The 24560-nt window shown below is 39.6% G+C and overlaps 1 protein-coding gene across 5 annotated transcripts in view; it reads left to right on the top strand.

Annotated features, from left to right (window-relative positions):
* LOC130556586 (ADAMTS-like protein 1) overlaps positions 1-24560 on the top strand; it is a 139455-nt gene that overhangs the window by 101754 nt on the left and 13141 nt on the right. For all 5 annotated transcript variants that reach the window (XM_057337740.1, XM_057337731.1, XM_057337751.1 and 2 more), the window contains 9 exons: positions 236-393; positions 8301-8412; positions 8780-8918; positions 11255-11305; positions 11751-11955; positions 14860-15007; positions 15298-15382; positions 19935-20218; positions 23875-24004. In XM_057337740.1, coding sequence (XP_057193723.1) covers positions 236-393; positions 8301-8412; positions 8780-8918; positions 11255-11305; positions 11751-11955; positions 14860-15007; positions 15298-15382; positions 19935-20218; positions 23875-24004 — 1312 coding nt within the window. The remainder of the gene's footprint in view (positions 1-235; positions 394-8300; positions 8413-8779; positions 8919-11254; positions 11306-11750; positions 11956-14859; positions 15008-15297; positions 15383-19934; positions 20219-23874; positions 24005-24560) is intronic.

Genomic DNA, 24560 nt, shown 5'->3' with positions numbered 1-24560 from the left:
TTCCGCTGATGAAACTTAGAAAATATGTTGAAGCTTAAATTTTTTTTAAATGCGGCTTGGAGTTCACAATGGAATAAAGCAAACTGCAATCGTCGATGGGTTTCATGGGGTCTTCTGGACAGTGCAGCTCTTTGGAAAATCTCTATTATCTACTATCTCATATATTACAGTAAAATGAAACACGGCATCTACCCTGACCAAAGTTTAATCTGATAAATTGACCTCTTTCTCGTAGATCTGGAGAGTAAGACTTTGCAAGGAGTGAAGGATGAACTCGCTCTGGATGAAACCAAGCAGTACGTGTTGGAGAATACCACGGTGGACTTTCAAAAGCTTCCGGATAAGGAGGTCTTGAGGATAACCGGACCGCTCGGAGCCGACTTCATTGTCAAAGTAAGACGTGGCCTAATAAGCATACCCGCATGGAACATGTATATGTAGAAAAAATGGATACTTTCGATTTTTTGATCATGCTGAATAAATCCAGTTCAGCTAGTTTCACCCTTATTGAGCTCTTTAAAATCTTCCCAGATTGAACCTGCTAACAAGTCATAGTCAGAGCGGTGGAAACATTGGTCTCATTCCTAGTGTTTCAGAGAAGCAATTGTTCGAAGCATACGGGAGTAATTTCGCCCAATACCATTTGCCAGTCAATCTGGATCAGGTTGACTTTCCTCTGAATTGAAATCCGCTCTGATCATGCACATTCCCCAGATCTTCTGTTGATTGTTTATTTTCGACCATGTTAAAGCAGACTCAGACCTCTTTGACTTGGAATGCTGCTTGTTTCTCTTTTTGTGGTCTTTTAAAGGAGGATGAAACACTGGCGGCAGTGCGTTCTGAGTCTGACGCATCTGCCGCTCTGTGGGAAAAACTACAATTTTACCTTCCCGCTTGGTCGAGTTCATTGCTAGCTAATGAAGCTGTGGGAAATCTCTTTCACCTTTGTATTTGAAGTATTTCGTAGATTTTGACAAACTAGTTTTCCAGATTAGCTGGTGAAAATGGAAGCAATGCTTTTTTTCCAATGTACTGTAGAACAGCCTTTTGAAAGAGTGCAAGTGGACAAATGGACAAAACCAACCATTGGTTTTAACACATCCTCATTTCATTCCAAACCTGTATGACTTTCTTTCTTCTGCAGAACAGAAAAGGGGATATTTTGAAGAAAGTTGGTAGCCAAACAACATCGGTCCCCATTGACTTCCATTGTATGGACACAAAACAACTGAGACATTTCTCAAAAATATCTTCTTTTGTGTTCCTCGGAAGAAAGAGTCATATATTGGTTTTTAATGACATGAAGGTGAATAAATGATGCCTAATTTTTTAAAGGGGGGGTGAACAATCCCTTTAACCTAGAAAATGTCCATTTTTGACCCAACGGTTGGGTTTGTCCTTATTTTATCCAACCATAGGTAGAAAAAAAACAGCATTTCTTTTGAGTGTACTTTCAAAACACAGACATCTGCACTTTTAACCACATTTAAATCTTTTCATATATTTTTAAGCAGATCACACCTACTTTTGGACATATACTCTCAATGCTGCTCACATGGAAAACCCAATGGATAATTTGGCACTTGCTCTCTGGAATCCCCTGGCATCTTCACATACTTCTCATCCCTCGACACCTAATAGATACTTACAGTATATTCCTGGCTCGCATCCTTTGAACCACCGATTGGCTTACAGTTTCACCCCATTGTGTGAGCGACACTCATGCGCTGGCCATCTTAGATTTATAGAGGCACAAAAGAGTGGACAGCCGTTCAAACTGAAACCATCCACGTTTGGAAAATGCCAGTGAAAACAAGTCCACCCACATCTCCGAAACACGTCCAAATCACACAGTAAATAGGAATGTAGGAGACAGAAATCTGAGACGTAATAAGTGCCTAATTTTCTAATCTGACACCAGGACGAGAGCCAGTTCTCGGAGAGGCTCCACAAAGTGGAAAACTCATTAAAAACGGCAAGACAGTCGTTCCATTGTAAATAAATGTGTGAGCGGATGTTACATTTCGGTCTCTTTTAACCGTTTGTATTAGTGTGACGAATTGCAACCTACAAAAGTCACATTTATTTAAAAGTTAAAGGGATAGTTCACCCAAAAATGACAATTCTGTCATGAATTACCCAACCTCAAGTTGTTCCAAACCTGTATAAATTCTTTGTATTAAATATTTGTTCTGTTGAACACAAAGAAAGATATTTGAAAGAAGGTTAGCAACTGAGATTTCTGGGGCACCAATGACTGCCATTCAGTGTTGGGTAAGTTACTCTGTAAAAGTAATGAATTACTAGTTATTAATTACATATTCAATAGTGTAATTAGATAACTGTACAAATTATTCTCTCCAAAAAGTATTTAGTTACTTATTACTAATTACTTTCTATATCCTACATCAACCTTGATTAGTTAAGTGATTCAAGGATAGACATGAAACGGCTCTTTTTATTCATTTACATTTACATTTATGCATTTGGCAGACGCTTTTGTGCGACTTACATTGCATTATACTATACATTTGTTTTCTACGTTTTCATTCTTCAATTCTTCAAATAAATAATATAAACAACTAGGGCTGTCAACGTTAACGCGTTAACGCATGCGATTAATTTTTTCAAATTAACGCGTGAAAAATATTTAACGCAATTAACGCAGCATCCGTTTGTTTTGACATTTTTTGTCTAGCGTTACATTATGTAATCACGCTCTTATTCGTGTACAGGCTTTTAAACCACTTAAGCGCGATTTATTGAAACAGTTGCTTTGACGCTTCAATGGAATAGACAGCTTCTAAACTGTGGACGCGGCAAAACGCAACGCCGAGGTCCAGTCGTTCATATATATATATACACACAAAACAAAAGACTTCCCACGTGGGGGCAAAATGTAAAATCAAAGAGAAGCAAAAACCTAACTCAGAAACTCGACACAACGTCTTAAAATAAAACAAGGCAGGACAACTAATGCAAAAACACAAAACTCACAGTTCACGAACAAGGCATACAACAGGAACATAGGATCATGAGCGTATACACAACGCACGCCACATACATAAACGTAATACAAGAGCACAGGACAAAGAAACAAGAGGGTATATATAGGGAAGACAAACGAGGGATAATTACATGGGGCAGGTGTGGGACATTAAACACTCAGGGAAAGATAACGAGGAAACGAGATGGCGGGAACAGAGACGAGACACTGGAAAAACACATGAGAGGTAAAAACATAAACATCTCATGGCCTTCCCACATAAAACTCAAGGACTCTGCCCCGATCCCACCACACGACTAGAATTTCATAAACAAGACGGTGGGACCGTGACAGAGCCCCCCCCCCCTTAATGAACACCTCCAGGTGTTCACCAAGGGGTGACTAACAAGACCTGACAGACTGGACCAAAGACAAAAACCAGACAAACATGGTGAACAAGACAAGGGGCAAACATGACAACAAGACCACAGGACTGGGGTGGGACAACAAAAACAACAAACATGGGAGGGGGGGGCCAAACACAGGGCCCATAGGGGGCAGTCCATGGGGGTGGGAAGAAGTCCCAGTCCCCGGCTGCGCTCGAGGGCGCGAGTCCTGGGGATTAGGAAGTCCTGGGGGGACAGTCTTTGGCCCTGGGAGTCTCCCAGGGACCGGCTGGAAGGCCGGCTGGACAGGGCTTGACGCCGGCTGGAAGGCCGGCTGGACAGGCTTGACGCCGGCTGGAAGGCCGGCTGGACAGGGCTTGACGCCGGCTGGAAGGCCGGCTGGACATGGCTTGACGCCGGCTGGAAGGCCGGCTGGACAGGCTTGACGCCGGCTGGAAGGCCGGCTGGACGCCGGCTGGATCACCGGACTGGACGCCGGCTGGATCACCGGACTGGACACATGACTGGACACGGACGACCAGCGACTGGACTGGACACAGAGACACATGGACTGAAAAGACTGAGACAAAAGACTGGACACAAGACTGGACACAGGACTCGGACACAAGACTAGACACAAGACTGGACGGACGCCGGCTGCACCGGACTGGACGCCGGCTGCACCGGACTGGACGCTGGCTGGACCACCGGCCTGGGTGGTGCCCCCCTCCTCGGCTCTTCTTCTTCGACCGGCCCACAGAACGTGTGGCCGGTTGCTGAGAAGCGATGGGGAACCCGGTTAGCTCCGTACCGGAAGAGTCGGATGGGGAGTCCCACGACTCCCTTCGTCTGCGCCGGCCACGGATGCTGATGGGCGAGGAAGAGCTGCCGGGGAAGAGGCGGACGGTGCGGCCATGCCGATGACCCCATCTCCATGACGGACCCTCCGGGATCACGGGTAGGGGAGATGGATTGGGTTGGGCTGAGACCCTGGGCTCCGGCCGATTCATGGCATACGAATCATGTCCGTGAAGCCCAGCGGTCTCAGCATCCTCATCTCCTCCCGAGACAGCGGCTCATTCAGTCCGCCGTTGAACAGGGCCATCTGCTCAGTCTCGTCATGGACCATCTCCCCTGCGGTCTCGAAGAATCGATCTGCGAACTCCAGGACATCGGAGTAGCCCTGTCGCAGACCGCAGAGGAGATGGGCCTGCCTGGATCGCCTAGCCTCCATCTTGCCTGCTGGGTTCAATGATGGCTCTTGTATTCTGTCACGACTGGTGGGAAGAAGAACCCAAGCGCAGGCAAGGCAGTGAAGGGGTTAACAGATATATTTATTTTACAAAAACACAAACAAAAACACCCACAATGGGGAAAACGAAACTGATATATATATATACACACAAAACAAAAGACTTCCCACGTGGGGGCAAAATGTAAAATCAAAGAGAAGCAAAAACCTAACTCAGAAACTCGACACAACGTCTTAAAATAAAACAAGGCAGGACAACTAAAGCAAAAACACAAAACACACAGTTCACGAACAAGGCATACAACAGGAACATAGGAACATGAGCGTATACACAACGCACGCCACATACATAAACGTAATACAAGAGCACAGGACAAAGAAACAAGAGGGTATATATAGGGAAGACAAACGAGGGATAATTACATGGGGCAGGTGTGGGACATTAAACACTCAGGGAAAGATAACGAGGAAACGAGATGGCGGGAACAGAGACGAGACACTGGAAAAACACATGAGAGGTAAAAACATAAACATCTCATGGCCTTCCCACATAAAACACAAGGACTCTGCCCCGATCCCACCACACGACTAGAATTTCATAAACAAGACGGTGGGACCGTGACAGACATCAATTGCAGTACTAATATCAAAATGTTTTCTTTCATTCATAAAATGACGCTGTTAAAGAAATATGTTGTTTCTACATCAATTTGAAGATTAAATGTGAAATTATTAAAATGTAAAAGTATATTTTAAAATATTATTGTTATGTGCGATTAATCGTGATTAATCACAGAAAATGTGTGATTAATCCGATTAATTTTTTTAATCGATTGACAGCACTATAAACAACATAAAGTACTCTTATTAACTGACCAATGTATTACAAATGTGAGAATGATACATTAAAGCACGGAACACATACTGTATATTACACACAGTATTTAGTTTAATTACATCAGAAGTAACTGTAATTAAATTACAGAAAAAATAAGAGTAATCCCTTACTTTACTTTTTCAAGTGAAAAGTAATTTAATTACAGTAACTAATTGCTTAGTAACTAGTTACACCCAACACTGCTGCCATTAAAATGTCAAAGGTGCCTCAGAACTGTTTGTTTTCCTAAATTCTTCAAGATATTTTCTTTTGTGTTCAACAGAACAAAAAAAACGTATCATTCTTTCTACTATGGTAGTCAATGGTGACCCAGAAATCTCAGTTGCTAACATTCTTCCAAATATATTTCTTTGTGTACAACCAAGCAACGTTCTTTTGTGACAGGCATAGAACATCTGTGTTGAAGCGTGCTATGTAATTTAACCTCGTATTGGAAGTGCTTTGAAAATCCCTCAGATGGGTTGAGTTTCATTCATTGAGCGCGATGAAGGATTAGCATCCAAAAAATGACCTCCGAAGCTTTGTCGCGCAACCCATCTGGGATTAACAGGGAGTCGGAGAGGAAACGTATGTTTTCGGGCTCGAGGTATGTTTTCAATAGATGGCTTTATTAACAGATGAAAGCCTGGAGGTGGTGGGTGTTTCGCTCGCTCCGGGTTTGGCTCGCTGGGATGCACGGGGAGCGATATCGCAGCATCCTATGAAACACTTTTGTCACAGCCAAGGAATGTGACCGGCTTCACAGGTTTATTTGTGTAGGAACGCCTTCCGTGCACTTTCTCTCTCTGGGTGGAGATTAAAACCTGTGACGTTTTACTTTTTGACAATGAGCAGAAGGGAAATCATTTGTGCTTTATGATCCTGAAGACAGAAGAGGTCAAATCCAGTTCACCGTGGTCTTTTGAGGACAGCAAGGTTTTTTTGTGTAGGTCTGTATTTCATTAGCAAGCAGGAGGTCATCGTAACTGCCATGATTAGTGTACGGAGAGGAAAGAATACGGTTTCTTCAAGTGCGTTAAATTGCGAGCTGTTGTTGCCACGTCTCTTTCTTCATGAGGCATTACTCTGTCCAAGCATGTGTGTGTCCATAATCCCGCTCACAGACCGCTGGGATAGCTGACCCCTGTGAGGAATAACAACAGATCTCCAGATTGTTTGGTTTCGTGATAGCAGATCTTAAATCAGCTCGAGCTCGGTTTTAAAGGCTTTTCGTGGAAATTTCTAACACATTGGAGAGACGTGTGCGTATACAGCTTTCAGATGTAAACATTTTCACGCCAGGCACGGGCAGGGATCATTTACATGACTTCATTTCATGTGCAGATATTCTACATCTGTGCTGAATGTATTCATATCAGAGTAATAATGTGAGGGTTGGAATGGTTGTTTCCAGAAACTTAAAGTCCATCTGTGTGCTGGTTTACTCCTAAACAATGACACATTAACAACTGCATTGTTTTCTGTTAAAATAGAATAAAACCTCACCCTGATTTTTAACGATAAGATTATAATTATGATTTATAATTTTGAATATTAATTTACAATAATGACATTTTACTTCAAGATACACACGCAAAGTCACCTGTAATTTTGTGTTTCAAACAGAGATGGCGATATAAAGGCAAAAGTTCAATTCCTCTTCCAGAAATATTGATGACTTATCCTGGCTTATTGTTTTTTGTCTTCTCAAATGTTGAGAATGAGAAAGCCCCCCTTAATGCAACCTGTAACTGACTAGATAGCCAAAAAAAACCTGTTTAAAAGCAAATAGTTCAACATTAGAGCAGAATTCATAATGCAAATTTACAGTGCATGAAAGGTATACCATTTCTTATTAGAATGTGTGTTTCGTAGGAACCTGCAACCTGTTTACTCCGGATGCTCTACCAGCTGAGCTACACAAAGATTATAATAATACACAATTTCCTTATCGTTTGTTAAATGAAGTGTTGAAATGATTATTGATTATCTCCTAGTTACAGCCAAAGTCAGTTTACGGAAGTCGTGCCACTCGGCGGCCATGTTTGCAACGCCTCTGGGCAGCTATTTACGTCATGGCAAATCAACAGTCCTATCTGCTTGACTGGGGAAAGGCAGATACTTTTCAAATCGCTGGCAAAAATCACAATTAAACAGCATATTTCCTATCAATAATTAAACCTGACATGAACTGTACCATAACTTTGGTTTGCTAAGCTTAAATTGCACTAAAAATCATCTACTGCGCCTACGCACAGGCTGGCGCGCGCCTCACGAGAGCCCCGCCCCAAAGAATCGTCGATTGGCTCGTTTCACTGGAAGGCGGGACTTCCTTCGCTAGAGCGGCCATATTAAGCGTTGCATTCCTCCCTATTAATTGTAACGGCAGTGGCTCATCTTGTTAATATTAATATCTTTGTTACAGTACATTACATTTAAATGGCTTCCATTAACACATTTTCTACATCCCACTCCTTGCACGTCATTTAAATATCTTGGCAGATTTAATACTAATTTTGTCTACCAAAAAGCTTGTATATTTAAGGAAGATATAATGGGACGCCATGAGCTAACAGCTCTGACACGTTGTACCATCTTTTGATATATTTCATAATTGTATGATGAGCCTATGACATTGACACATTTATTTATATTATTGCCTATAGCATTTATCTATTTTCTTGATGCATTTGGTAGACACTTTTATTTTGTTTATGCATTTGGTAGATGCTCAAAACAGTTTCATAATGTTTTAACATTTTTAGTAATGAAGCCTGCTCTCTGTTTCTGCTGCTTTAGATTAAATACACAAACGGAGCGGACAGCGTGGTCCAGTTCATCTTTTATCAGCCCATTATGCATCGCTGGAGAGAGACAGACTTCTTTCCATGTTCGGTCACCTGCGGAGGCGGTGAGACAATGACCTCACAATAACTCGTAACATTCAATACAACTGTATGTCACGAGCTGTGACCATGTTATCTTTAGAGAGGTAAATTTTAGTGTGTTTATGTTGTGCATATTTTACATCAGGTTTGGTTAAAGGGTTAGTTCGCCTGTCATTTATTCAACTTCATATTGTTCCACAGCTGTTAAAATTTAAATATTGTTTTACCATATAATGAAAGTAAAAGAGGACAGAGTCAGTTAGTGTTTTTGTTTTACGGTTGAAAGAAAGTCATATGGGTTTGACGCAACATGAAGAGTGAAGAATGAGAGTCCCATTAAATCATTTTCACTGCCAGCGTCAACATCGCTAACTCTTTTTTTTGTCACAGGATATCAGCTGACGTCAGCAGAATGTTATGATCTTCGCAGTAACCGTGTGGTAGTGGATCAGTACTGCCACTTTTACCCTGAAAACATCAAACCAAAACCCAAACTACAGGAGTGCAATATGGACCCATGTCCTGCCATGTGAGTGTAATGAACTACTGAATAAAAAACACTGCAACAACTTTAGCCAAGATTATATTCACTATAACAACCTGCCTGGAGATGGAAAATGAAAATGAAATTGAAAAAAAAAGATGTTGGTTTCTGAATGGAAACTGACCTTATAGAAAATAATATACTTCAAGTTCATTTTATTAAGTATAATTAAATTCAGGTATATTTTTAAGTATATTTTATTTAGTAAATATACTTACTGTATATTAATGTACCATGTACTTGCAACTGTTTTCATATTATGTAGGACTAAACTGGCTTACTTTTTAGTTTATGAAAGTGTACTTTTCAGTTTTAAAGTACACATCTAGTACTTGTTTGTTTTTTGTTTGTACTAAAACTATACTACTTATAAGTATAGGTATACTGTTAGAAGTATAGAAGTAATAGCACACTTAAAAAAACTTCTTTTTTTGTAAGGGTAGGCGTACAAATAGTTCATGTTACTCAATTAGTGGAGTACAAAGATTATGGGTTCAGTTCAAGTGGCAACCTTCTGATCTCTCTCGTGAAGCCAACACAGAAGTGACTTACACCGAATCCAGTGCGGACAAAATTTTAAATTGTAATGGGTTCTAATGCGTTTCTAATGTCTTTTGTCGTGTCGCATCGCGCCGGTCGTTTCGGGTGTAGACATGGTGTTAGGCCGTGTTCACACGTGACTTCTTTTTAGACAAAAAAAAGTTTTTAGTTAACCACAAATAGCACCCGGCAATGTTCAAAGATAGCATTTGTGCATGAAGGCAGCTTAGCGAGACAGGCTTCATAGGCAGCGTAACAGAATTCTATTTGAATTATATACAGAGAGCGTCTTTGCAATAACCAATCACATATTTAAAAGCTACAATACTAATTTCTCGCTGTGAAAATTAAACTTACATTTATACAAAACTCTGCTCCAACCGGCGTTTCGGCCTCCATTTTATTTTTTTGAGTTTGAGCCTTCTCGACCAATAGCATTTCCTCGCATGTTGTTATGGAAACGACAGGTCTCTGTCATTGGTTAGCTGTGAAAAAGGTGCTTGACGTAGGGCGTTTTTTTTTCAGAAAAGTTGAACTGTTTTCAACCTCAAAAGACGCTCTGGGCTGCAGAAAAAGACGCTGGCGTTTAAAAAAGCGCTCAGGACTTTTTATGAAAAAAAGGTTTACCCTATAGGATTATAATGTAAAACAGACGTTAGCAGCTTAAAAAAAAAGTCAAGTGTGAACACAGCCTTAAACTGCAATTCATCGAATGGTCGCTAGAGACTGGCTCCAAAAGAGAGCATGCTGTTAAAATGCCCAACTTTACAGCAGAAAAAACATGTTTACAGCCTGTTACATGAATTGATTTTGGTCTATATAGCTAACTGTGAGGAGGGTGATTTTTTATAACTGACCTGTTTAACTTCTATTAAGCCTTAAAATTCTGCAAATTAGTTGAGTGGCCACTTGAGTGACAAGTGGTTTCAGCACACCAGGCGCCTCAGCTCCACCCATGTCCTGCCTCTTTACCCATTTTCGATTTTCGCAGCTAAGATGGCGACGGCCGGCTCCGCCCACTTTAAGCTTCAAAACAGCTTCTCAGAAACCTACGGGTGACGTCACGGACACTACATCCATATTTTATACAGCCTATGGTTCAGTTCCATACTGATACACACATACTGATAAAAATGTATGACTTGAATACAGTGTAAGTCACTTGAATAAAAATGTAAATATAATACAAGCCCCCTTTTTAAATAAAAATAGAAAAATTAACTTAAATTACTATGCTAAATGTGCAAATTAGTTTCCTTCAGCTTGTTTATGTCATCAAATCCTCTAAAATGAAGAATTCACTGAATGTCAGATGAAAAAACAATTCAAGTGAAAAATGAACCTGAATCTCATCATACATGTAGTTGTTACTATAGTTTAGATTTGAGCTTTTATTTTTAGATTTTTTGTTAATTTTAGTTAAAGTTTTAGCAATTTTGGTGAATGCTTTTGTCATTTTATAATTATTTTTATGTTGCTATATAAGATTAATTAATTTTAGTTTTATTTTAGTTTTAGTTTTTGTTTATTATTATTATTATTATTTATTATTATATATAATTTTAGTGCTTTAAGCTTATTTCAGTTTATTTTGAGGCAACATTTAATTTTTTCATTTAGTGCAAGCTTTTCCAATCATTTTAGGTCAATATTTTATTTGATTTCAGCGAAAAGAAACGTTTTCAACATTTTTATTTTAGTAAACTAAAATAACCTTGTATCTCATATTGCATCCAAAATGACATTCCTTTGATCTCTACATAACTTTTCTATTATTTCAGTGATGGCTACAAGCAGATCATGCCGTATGACCTTTATCACCCATTACCACGGTATGTATTTCAACCTTCATCCCATAAACTGTAACTTCCCCTCGTCCCTTGCGGCCAATCTGTCCACCTGAGAGTGAGTTTGACGAGTAACTTATCAAGCATTCTTACTCAAAACACGTCAAGATTGTATTGCATTGAAAGAACTCATGGGACTAAAGCCAGACTGAGAGTGAATAAAGCCTTGGAGCGAAACTGCGGATTCATTTGTCTCCTGTAAAAGCATCACGGACAGAACAATAAAGTAGTGATGGGTATACGGCTGTTTTGTTCTCCTGCGTGTTGTTTTGGTAATGCGGTGCCGTAAAAATGCATTTTGTTGTCATCTCACTTTGTGAATATTACCTGTGAGAATAATTCTCAGATTGTATGACCACACAACACGGACCGTAAGCTGCATGAATCAGTATAAAGTCTGTGATGTTTACGGTGTATGTGTATGTTGTAGGTGGGAGAGCAGCCCGTGGACGGCCTGTTCCACTTCCTGCGGGGGTGGAATGCAAAGCCGCTCGGTTTCCTGTGTAGAGGAGGACATGCAGGGCAACATCAACCCCACAGATGAGTGGAAGTGTCTGTATGCATCAAAGACACCAATTCTACAGCCATGCAACACCTTCGACTGTCCAACATGGCTCGCACAGGAGTGGTCTCCGGTATTTCATCAATTTATTTATTCTTTATTTCTTGTATTGTTCATCAGTACAGATATCTAAATATTCTTAAATCAAGATAGCTTGAGAAGCAAACTGACCGAAGACCGAAAATGACAGAAGATATGCATAAGGTCAGACGCAAAAACAGCTGTGTCCACGTCTTTAGTAAATACCGTCAGAATTGTTTTTTATGCCAAAAAAGGCGTTTGCACAGCCGCAAGCTGTAAGTAAATCTGTCTCTAGGTCTTGTTTTATTAAAAAAAAAAGTTATTGTTTTCTTGTACAAATGTCTTAACATTCTTAAATCAAGATACATTTACTTGAGAAGCAAAATAGAGTAGTAAAAATAATGGGGTAAGAAAAATAAACTTAAGATTAATAAAACAAGATTAATTTGCTTTCCCCATTGGAAATATTTTTCTTATTTTAAGCATTTTGAAAGATTTTTCAGAAAACATGACTTACAGTATATCTCTGTTTCCCATCACAAGTAAATGTATCTTGATTTTTGCATGTTTTCAAATATAAAAAATAGTGAGCTTTATTCGATCATTTTTTTCTTTTGTTACGTCTCGTCGTTGAGACACTTACACCTATTCTGCATCATTTCACTTTCATGTCCAAGAAAATTATGATTAATTTGTCTGTTTTTGTGGTTTTGTTTAAATGATTGGACGTGAGTCTAACGGTGATCCTCAGAATGTTATTGTTGGACGTCGTCTTTAGGAGAAACTAAATGACGTCCCACATGGTGTCTCTCCCGCTTGAACTTTATGTGAACTCTCGTTTAAGGCAATTAGCACAATTACAGATGAACCGTTTGTGAACCCTGTCAAACACACATGCATTATATACATAATAAAGCACTCTAGTCATCGAGTCCCGTCCCGTCTTTGTGTCCTAATGTAAGAAGTATTCATCTCTAAGGACGCATTTCACATGGGCCGCAGCTTCTTGTCTTCAGTGAAAATAAAGTCGGCACCCTTATTATAAACCAATCTGTGCATTAAACATAAATGCTTACCCTTGGGCATGTTACAGTCGCCTGTTGAATTCCCATAACTGCTTTAGACCTGACGGCGATGGAGAAACTTTAGTCTAGATATTGTTTTCGGATTTGTCCTCCACGCCCTCGCGGTTCCCCTTTGACCCCGTAATCATGCAAAAGTGATTGGCTCGTTCGTCTCTGCCGTTTCTGATCCCACACAGCTTTCTCTTTCTAATGACTTGATAATTGCTAAAAAGAGGTGAAAAATATAGCCATTTATTTTCTGGAGGTCTGGCGTGAGCTCTTTTCAAACAGAGCACTTTACCATAACTGGCGCTCCCGGCATAGCGGTGTTGAGGCCAAAGCTTAAAAAACACATTTCTACACCTCACGCTTCTGTGTTGCTAACAGTAGCGCGGCAGACCCCCTCATTTCTGCGTGCATGGACTTGAAGACATGCTTGAACAAACTTTTAAATGAGAAGTGGACCGCAGAAACATTTCCTTGCTTTGAGTAGCACATACAAAATCATGCAATGACCAAACATATACTGTAAAACTAAAATATATGTTTACTTATTACGTATGAACACTCTAATCAAGACTCTAAAGGTCAGAGGATAAATCAAATGTTGTTTTGTTTTTCCAAGGAAATCATTTTTCTTTCAAAAAATGTGAAATTTTGGGGGGGTAAGTTTTGTGAAATGCTTGTGTTGGCAAAGGACACAAAAAACCTCCTCTAGGGCAGCTGAGGATTTTTGGCACATTTTCTTTTTGATGTGGGAGTTAATGCGTTTAAAACATTGTCTGTAAGTGCTTTGTTAATCTTCATTTTGAAAAGCGCTTCGGTGAGCAGTGATTTGTTATGTTAGATATGAGACCACACATCAGTTATAAATAAATGAACTTTCTCAGTTTGCCAACTATGATTTGAGTTTTTTAAAAATGAATGTGGGTTGTTGACCTAACACGTCCAGATGTGACGGCAATGTGACACGTAAAATTCTTTCTAATTCCTGTAAAATGATTCTACATGTGCTTTGAATTAGCTCGTATTAATTGAGCGACATGGAATATTTCTACAAATTACGAATGAAGTCTGAAAAAGCCAAATGATGAGAAAACAGTGACCAATCACAGAAACTAAAATATACACTTTTATTAATACACACGTGTGCATTTCTGAACCTGAATCTTGAAGTCCTTCAACATGTTAGTCATCAACTACACTCTTAAAAATAAAGGTGCTTAAAATGTTCTTCACAACGATGCCATAGAAGAACCATTTTTGGTTCCACAAAGAACCATGCAGTCAAACCATCTCTTTCTTACCTTTTCCAGAGCCATTGAGAGAGAGAGTTGCGTCAACTCTGTTGACTCCATTGGAACAGTTTTTTCGAAGCAATGGCGACCTCTCAATATTTCCCGGAAGTTACTAGTAACGCACGGAGCTGCTGCAAAACAGACCAGTTGTGACGAACTTTGAACTTTTAACACATTTAAAGACGTAAGTCATTTAATGAATAAAAAATGAAGGAAATGAAGCATTTAAAGAGAAAACAACTTCCTGGAACTATCTGAAGGCTCCATGAATCACGTGACACGCAAAAATTTTGAACTTCGAAATTTGACCTTTTCATAATCTAAAGAACCTTTTTTCGCCACAAAGAATCTTTGGTGATACAGAAAGGTCCTTCGGATGTTAAAGGTTCTTTATGGAACCATTTAGACAAAAAATGTTCTTCTGTGGCATCGAAGAACCTTTTGGAGCACCTTTATTTTTTAAGAGTGTACCCACACACTAAAAATGGATGTTTTCTAGGTTAATTTAGTTTGTTCATATTTTACCCAACCATGAGTTGAAACAACCCAGCGTTTTTTTGAGTACATGTATTAATGCATTGTTTTTCTGTTTAGTGCACAGTAACATGCGGACAGGGTCTGCGCTACAGAGTGGTCTTGTGTATCGATCACAGAGGTCTTCATGCCGGAGGCTGCAATCCCACAACTAAACCGCACATTAAAGAAGAATGCCTGGTCACAGTGCCCTGCTACAAACCCATCGGTAAGAAAATAAAAATTCTTTCATCATTTACTCGCTCACGTTTTATTTCAAACCTGCATGACTTTCGTCCTTCTGCACAACACGAAAGATGATGTAGAATGTTGGTAAAGAAACAACGGCGGTACCCATTGACTTCCATACAATAGAAGTGAATGGGTACTGCCATTGTTCATTCTCGTATAAACAATAATAAATTAAATGCATCAACAGGAATCATTTAAAAGTAGTTCATAAGTAAAGTGTATTTTGCTGAATGTGAGTTCACTTTCTGTATAATGGGTATGTTCTAGAGAAGCTTCCCGTAGAAGCAAAGCCACCGTGGTTCAAGCAAGCCATCGAGCTGGAAGAAGAGACGGCCGTGTCTGAAGAACCCATGTAAGTATCTGAACTTCTCACCTCCTGGATCATGAAGTGTTTGTTTGGTTTGTGCTCCCTGTGGCTCACCAAATCAAAACGAAGTGTACGATTTAAACTTCCAGATCTTCTCTCCGTGCGCCTGAATCCAACCTTAACTTAGGCAGGTCTCAAGTATTTCCTGCGTAGCGATGATTTAGCGAAGAAGAATCTTATGAATGCTTTGGAAAATCTGATGTTAAAAACGGGCTCTTGAAAGGCGAGACTGGTACAAACAGTGTGAATTGAAAGGACAGTGTGGAGGACGGTCTGCTGAAACCATCACGGCCTTTTCAGCTAGTTTGATGATTTATACAGAAGCTTAGAGACGCGGCGGCGAACGCACCACACGGACGTGGAGATTTATAGGGTTAAATATCCGGTTTTAAGATCTAACACGAAGTCGTTGGAGGAGAAGGGTGGCCTTTATATTTTAGGTTGTCCACACGTTCAAGCCTGCAGTAGGTCAGATATGACAAAGAGGTAGACTGTGATGCATTGACTTTTTGGCGGTGTTGTTGAAAAATGTGAAAACCACAGACGTTGTTGAGTCTGGCACGGCAAGTGGAATCTGATGAGCCACAATGGTATTTCATGACAGTTTAAGGTAAGGATAATTTAAACAGTCATCTATATGTCTGCACGTGCCTGCTATTTATATCCAAAGTCAAATGTGAAAATCACATTATTCTGCAGTGATGTAGAAACAAGCTACTGTACTTTGAGGGGAGTCGCATTTAGTTTATTTTTTTTAAGAAAAAAATGCTTTATAAGAGTTTAAAATAGAGCATAATATTGATACACATGCAAATAATCCTGTCATGATTTATTTATCCATATGTCTTTCAAAACCTGTGACTCTTCTGCGGAACACAAAAGGAGATATTTTGAGAAGTGTCTCAGTGGTTTTTTCATACAATGGAGGCCAGTGTTGTTTGGTTACCAACATCCATTAAAATATCTTCTTTTGTGTTCTGCAGAAAAAAGAAAGTCATACAGGGTTGGAATAACATGAGGGTTGAGGAAACGATGAAAGATTTTTCATTTTTGGGTGTACTGTCTCTTTAATAGCGTTATGAACATTCCTTTTCCTTGTTTCTATACTTTCTTTCTTCTCTACTCTTTTCTGTCTCCACTGTTTGTTCTGAAATATCGCTGCTGTCCTTTTGAAACCTCATATATCCATATTTCATGATTTTGTTTTTTTTTGCCATAAATCATTATTATTAGTCCCCCTTTTGTTGGTCACTGGGTTTCGCAAATATCTAACAAATAATAAAAAGTGGCCTTGTCCACTTGCACAACACAGTATGTAATCATTTGAAAAGTACAGTGTTTTTTCCATTTCCTGAAAAACAGCAAATCTGGACATACAAGGTTTCAGAAGGACAGCGACGAGATGGGTTCTGTAAAGCTGCTTTGCAACAAATGCAAAATAGTGAAAAGCGCTGTAGAAATAAACTTGAATTTAATATAAAATCTTCAATTATGCTTTTATATATTCACATATTTTCGTTCAGTTGTTTTTTTTATTGTTGGATGTTTATAGAAAGCTTTATATTAATATCAAATTGTTGCATATAAAGATCATAATATTGAAAGCTTTTATTTAAAACTTTCTTAGTCCACAATAGTGTTTTTCAAAAATGTGTGTAGCTCAGTGGAAAGAGCATGGCGCTATCCCAGGAATTGCACAGAGACAAATGTATAGTATAGTGCAATGTAAAATAAAAGCGTCTGCCAAATGCATAAATGTAAATGTCAGTCACTTTTTAGCAATTCTGTAAAGCATTTATTTTTATAAATATTCACCATGTCACTAAATTGGTCACAAAACTGTGTCACATGACTAATATGCATCATCATTTCCTACAGCCTCCGTGGCTATTTACAGTAAATGTGTACAGTTTAGGAAAGTGTTTTCAAAAGCTTTCTTTGTTGACCATCTCAGTGTGTGCACGAGGCCAAAACAAAGAGAAAAAGATGTTCAAATGAGAACGTATTAGTGATACGACTTCTTCCATTCATTGCTGTATTGTTGTTTTGAAAGAGACAGCAATTATTAACCTGCCCGATACCGAAACAAATGCTTCCCCAGTCACGACCCAACAACGGCCTCGAGCATCGCCAAGACACCACAGCTGAGATGAATTCAACGAAAATCAACTTCTTTCCTACATTAACACGAGAATCACGGCCGTTTAAAGTGACTGCACATGTTTGGGTCGGCACATGCGATGGGCGCAGTTAAAAACGGTGAGTCGCTGAGAATTCGGGAAGCTTTTACGTGACTCTACGGCCTGTTTAAGACCAATCGAGCCGGTTATTGCTTTCTAACCGAGTGGGATTGCAAAGCACGTAGTTTCACAGTTCAGTCGACAAAGTCAGTGCAACGTAACCTTTAAGATGTAAACGACGACCGAGTCTGGAAGACATAATGGATTGAAGGTTTCAATTAGAGAAAGCTGATTTAGCTCTCATCTCACCTCGCTTAAATGTAATCCCACGGGGTCACATGTTTCTCACAGATGGGAAGTCAACGCCATATGTCTGAAGTTGGAGATCATGGTCATGTCATTCCGTTTCTATTACGGATCTTATTTTTCGTTGACCTGAAACGCACTCGGAGAGCAATGAAGTTAGAGGTTTTCCACAAAGAAAAGGTGGTCTGTGGTGGTCTTTTATTGTATTTAGACGGATTAGATGACTACCAACCGGTAAACCTGGTTTTACCATTGGCCAGTTGTTGTTTTCTAAAGGAAAGGAAACGTTGAACGACTGACAGAAATCGAACCCTCCGTCACAGATGTGGCCCTGTAAATGGTTCGATTCTGGATGAACTTTGTAATTTTCTTTCACAGATGATAGCATTTCTAAACACGTGCAGAACTTGGTGCGTCCATCTTTCTCTAATAATGAAGTGAATCCTCTTCACACCTCTTTATTTCAGGCCATAGGAAAGCCGTCCTCGTGAAAATAACCAGTAGAAACCACTGATCTCTGAGAATTTCCCCTTTCTCGCTTCAGTCTTAACTAGGGGGATGGACGCATCAAAGCAATTTATTCAAGAGTCGCGGGCTCTAATGACTCACAGCTGTTGAGCGAGCTCCGGGATCGCCGGATTTCAGAAATACTTGTGCAGTTTATGAACTTAGCAGCAAATGAGTTAAATGTGTGAGGACGGAACAAATGCCAGAATCAGTTTTTCAGAGAGGCGGTCGGTGTATTATGAGTTTTCTTGTGATCTATGAATGAGTTCTGTGTGTATGTTTGGGTCTTCTGGGGACAAATTTCCACACAGAAGGGAGCAAAAAATTATTTGGGGCATGTCGTCTTTTGTGAAGATGCTATCAAATTTCTCGTCGGTTTTTGGGGTAGGTTATAATTATAACTAGCCATGTATAAAAACAATATTCATTAATCCAAATGGGGACATTTAATAGATTTGTGGATTTGTGTGCGTGCATGCATGTGTGCGTGTTTGTTTGCACACACCATTGTGTTAAAGGGGTCATATGGCGAAAAAACGTGTTTTTCTGTGTCTTTGGTGTGTTATAAGTTGCCCATGCATGTATTAGACACGTAAAAATGCAAAAATGAAAGTGTGGGAACAAAAGACGCATTCTATCTAAAAGCAAATGCTCACCCAGACCTGCCTGAAACGACTAGTGTAACCACACCCCAACAAATCTGGTCACATGCTTGCAGTATTCCACCAATCACTACGCACTGGTTAACTGGCCAATCATAGCACACCTCGCTTTTCAGAGCGATAAGCTTTGTTAAAAATCTGCGCGTTTCAGAGAGGCGGGGCAAAGAGGAGATACAAACATGGACGGTATGTGGAAAATACAGCGTTTTTGAACCTTAAATCGTGTATACACATTGCATTACATCTAAAACAAACCATAATATCCGTTTAAGCCGTGTCATATGGCCCCTTTAAAAGAAGAGCTAAATGAAGACTTCATTTTTGCAAGTATTGATTTTGTTTCAGAATTTCTGCATTAACCTAAGGATAGAATCTATTAATCTATTTGATTTTAAAATAATTTAATAACATTTAAAAAGCTTATTTGAAAAAGTTTTATATATTTTTTTATAGAAAGTCAAAATCTTGTTTTTAGATTGTTGTATCTTGGCAAATATGAGCAGGGTTTGTGATGTTGATGAGACCTTTTTATCGGGCATAAACCTTGTATGTCCATGTTTCATGGTTTTTATTTTTTCATAAATCATTCATATTAGTCACCGTGCATATTTGTCACTGGGATTTGCAAATATTTCATCAATGAACAGTATGAGAAAGAGCTTGTCAACTTTGACATCACAGTGTTGTAATTATTTAAAAAATTAAGTGTTTCCATTTCCTGAAAAGTTGCGGTTTAGGAGGTACAAGGTTTCCAACCGACAGCGACGTTTTCAAAAAGAGGAGATAACATTTTCAAGGATAACCAAAATGTCAGGAGCAAAAGTCTGAATTTGCACAAAAGAGATGCTATTTGTAAATCTTCTCTCTGATGTGTTGTGTCAGGTTTATCAGAGGAGCGTGGTTTCCGTGCAGCAGATCGTGTGGGGCTGGCACTCAGAGAAGAACCGTGAAGTGTCAGATGATGCTGTCCTTCTCGCAGACCATCGAGGACCTGCCGGACGACGAGTGCGAGGGACAGAAACCCCCCGAGAGTCAGCCCTGTTACCGGACCCCGTGCCCTGGAGGTCGAGCGGAGGAGATAGAAATAACCCCCACTTCAGAGAGAGAAGAACTGCATGACTGGGAATACGAGGGCTTCACTGAATGTTCAGCAACTTGTGCTGGTGGTGAGAGACTCGCGGTCTTATGAATGAGGAGACAGGAATGCCTTTACTGTGGTATTTTTTGTAAATGAGTTGAGTAAAATATGAACTGTGGGATATTGTATGTCCACTAATGTTTAAAAGCTTAAGGCTGAAGTATAGTTCCCTTTTTACACGTAAGCGAATGACAGCATAAAGTGCACGTGACACAAATTTCGTCATCAGAATAGTATGCGCGTACTGTACGTGCACCGCCGGCATTTTATTACCTCGCCAATTTTTACTTCTGCATCGGACCTACGCCGTAGCCTCTATGCCGTAGGCTACGTGTCGGTTTTCATTTATGCTTATACGTCGTCGTCCGCGTCGACAGGCAATGACCACCAGGCGTCAGTGTCCATGCGCGTGTTGCTTGTGCAACCAAGACAAGAGCCGAAGAAGAAGAAGCTCATTTGAGAAGCATTAGCAGTGATAGCGGAAAGTAAACAGTCACTTTTGTTGCAGATTTGAGATGTTAAATACAGAAGCACAAATAATTTACTTAGATAATTCATTCGGAAATGCGTTTGAGTAAACATGACTCTAACTTAGAGTCCAATGACAGGGCTTGCGGTCCGCGTTGAGTTGACACGTTGTTACATTTTTGGAGAGGTGCGCATCAGGCTACGGCATAGGGTACGCGGCTCTGTGCAGGCTACGGCGTAGGTCAGACACAGAACCATAAATTGGGCTTTACAAAGTACGCGCAGGTTGCACATACGCATTCCATTTCTTGCAGTAATTAGTTTAACCACCAGGTGGCAACCATGTCCTGGAAGCATCGATTCAAGGTAGTAGAAGACCCCTGTAGGCCCGGAGAGGTATTGCAATATGTCACAATGCGCATGAGTCAAAACCTGCATGTACGCGTATGAGTCGTAGGACGTATACTTTGCAAGGCTGTGCGTTCGGCTGTACTCATACGCTCGTGTACACATAAAAAAAAGAAGTATACCACAGGCTTTAGGGTCACTTACTCATTCTTTATTTGTATTTTATTTATTTTTTCACATTTAAGAACTATAGTAAACTTTCCTGTAGCTCAGTGGTAAGAGCATGGCGTTAAAAACGCCAAGGTCGTGGGATCGATCCCAGGGGATTGCACGTACAACAAATGTATAGGATAATGCAATGTAAGTCGCTTTGGATAAAAGCGTCTGCCAAATGCTTAAATGTAAATGTAAATGTAAACTCATGGAAAGAAGCCTTCAAAGTAGCCACTCTTGCCTGTTATTTTTTTAAGAACGTACCCTTGACATTTAATCAACCAGAGCTTTTTAAACAGTAAAGGAGTTCCTATTAATGCTGTGATCTTTTAATAGCCCAAATCCTAGAAAACGAATGTATAACATTTAAAGGGAAAGTTGGTTGAAAAATGTAAATTCTTTCATTATTACTCAACCTCTTTTCATTTCAAACCTGTATGACTTTATTTCTTTTGCAGAACACAAAAGAAGATATTTTAAAGAACGTTGGTAACCAAACAACATTGAACCCCAATGACTTCCATTGTATGACCACAAAACCACTGAGACATTTCTCAAAATATCATCTTTTGTGTTCCACTGAAGCAAGAGTCATATACAGGGTTCGAATGACATGAGGATGAATAAATATTGACAGAATTTCTGTTTTTGTGTGAACGATTCCTTTTAGAGACGTATTTCTTGCTGTTAATTGGATGTAATCAGTGCGTTTGGACAAAATGCGATCGCTTAATGTGGGTTTAATCATTAGAGACGTGTGTGTGCGCTCGTTTGTATTCCTTCACGTGTGCACGCTCGACATAAACTATGGCACACACTCGTTCACATCTGCAGTCCTTCAAGCTGAAAAAAAACAATGGCTGCCATATTCAGCCTCTCCGCCTGACACAGGGAGATATATTTCTGCTTGCCTGAGCCTTGTAAACGTCAAACCTTTCTTGTTTCCATCTTTCTTAAACATCCCAGTTATCGAATATGAATTTATTGCACAATCCTTTTTCAAGTCATTTATATGCGGTTCAGTAGAGCTGTTTGGCACGTAGTCCTTAAACCCCGAAGAGAATTAAGATTTTCAAGCTGTGGGTTCCGTTTTAAAACAGTGATCGGAGTAAAAGAAGGTGTATGGTTAACATCACTCGAATAGACTTTGACGTTTTGTTCTGCGGCATAAATTACACAAATTCGTACCTCGATTGTGACTTTTTGAAGCTTAATCGGAAGATCATTGTGTTACACACAAAGGTCACGGGGTTGATGTCCAAGTAACACACATGCTCATGAAATGTTTTGTATTTGATTCGTTTTGTAATACTTACTACTTAGAAGGGCGAAACGTGAAAATATCTTCACGTTTTGTTAACCGCAGGTCTTATTTTACTCATAAATCAAAAACTGCTATTCTAAAATCCCATTTGAAATTCCCGTGGGCACCCGTAGAGCATTAGCCTTCGGGGTTGACCTACAAATTGATGTTATGACTGAGCCGATTCATCATTAGCCCTCACTCGCTGTCCTACGCTTATTAAGAGACCCTACTATATTTCTGTTTTGGTTAAACGTTCACTCAAAAAACCTTTCTGAGATCCGTTTCACGTTGCGTTTCGCGAAAATTACACACATTATGTGCTCCCGCCCTGTTTTTAAAACCTTAAATGATTATCCAGTCACACGGATTCAGCGTTTTAGATGGCCTGCAACGTGATTGGAGGTAAATCTGTTTCAGGTGTAGCTAACATCTGCACTCCTGAATAGTTTCATATCATAACAATGCTGTTTATTCTGTGGTAAATCTGAGTCATGTTATCTCTACTCCCCTTGAAAGTCGACATCACGTCTGGTTCTCTGTCAAATCTTTTGTATTGAAGCCAGTCATCTGGACCGGTCAAAGGTCACAAAATTTGTCCGAATGTGCAACGGGAACCAGAAATTTGTGACGTCTGGGTTCTTGACGTATACCGGATCTGTCTGGTGACTGTCTGCTAATACGCTAATCGCATACTATGACAGAACGTACTCATTTCCGCCATTTATATAGTATGGAAGTAGGCGATTTCGGACGTACGGATGTACATATCCGCACAAGATGCTGTTCGCTAAAGGTGACAATGACTGCTTAAAGGGACAGTTCACCAAAAAAAAAAATTCTGTCATCATTTACTCACCCCTCATGTTGTTCCAAATCTGTATAAATGTCTTTGTTCTGATGAACACAGAGAAAGATATCTGGAAGAATGCTTGTAACAAACAGTTCTTGGCCACCATTGACTACCATAGTAGGAAAAACGACAATTGTAGTCAAAAGTGCCCCAGAACTGTTTGCTGTCCTACATTCTTCAAAATATCTTCTTTTGTGTTTAACAGAACAAAGAAATTTATAAAGCAATTTTGCATTCTATGGTAGTCAATGGTGGCCAAGAACTGTTTGGTCACAAGCATTCTTCCAAATATCTTTCTCTGTGTTCATCAGAACAAAGACATTTATACAGATTTGGAACAACATGAGGGGTGAGTAAATGAAGACAGAATTTTCACTTTTGGGTGAAGTGTTCCTTTCAGAAAGCTTTGTCTTTGTCTTATGCGCTGTGGTGGATTGTAGTTTCTAGCGCTGAAATCCCTGATCCACACTAATTCATATTTTCTTGGCTTTTCTTTCAGGAATGCAGGAGGCCGTTGTTATTTGTCTCAATAAACAGACCAGAGAGGCGGTGGATGAGAAGATGTGTGTTAGCGCACGCAGACCCCCGCAGCTCCTGCAGAGCTGTAACACTGAACCCTGTCCTCCCAGGTGACTCGCATCACTTACTCAACGTTACGTCAACGTTTTGGATAAAGAAGCGTCTTCATTTTTCACTGTTATTTACGACATAAAATGTATTTCACTTGCCTAATGTGGTTTAGTTTAAACAAGTTAAAGGGACAGTTCACACAAAAACTAATTTACCCTCAACTTGTGTGTGACTCTTTACTTTTGTGGAATACAAAAGATTTCTTTTTTTGAGAAATGTGGTTTTGTGTCCATACAACGAAAGTCAATGGGGGTCAAAATCGTTCTTCAAAAATTCATCTTTTGTGTTCTGTAGAAGAAAGTAAGTCATACAGGTTTGGAATGACTTGAGGGTGAATAAATAATCAAATCATTTTCATTTTCGGGTGAACTGTCCCTTTAAGCAAAATGTTCCACAAAATCTAGTTTGATACAATTTTAAATACAATATATTGTTCAATTTTAAGTCATGTCAAACATAGTGGAACATGTAGTATATAGTTAATATGATGAACTACACGTGTGTTTATTCTGTTTGGACATGAACTGACTTCATATATCCGCTAAAAATGAATCG

The sequence above is a fragment of the Triplophysa rosa genome, linkage group LG1 (assembly GCF_024868665.1).
Source record: "Triplophysa rosa linkage group LG1, Trosa_1v2, whole genome shotgun sequence".
NCBI lineage: Eukaryota > Metazoa > Chordata > Actinopteri > Cypriniformes > Nemacheilidae > Triplophysa > Triplophysa rosa.
The sequence above is the reverse complement of the archived record's forward strand: the minus strand, read 5'-3'. Positions and strand labels throughout refer to the sequence as shown.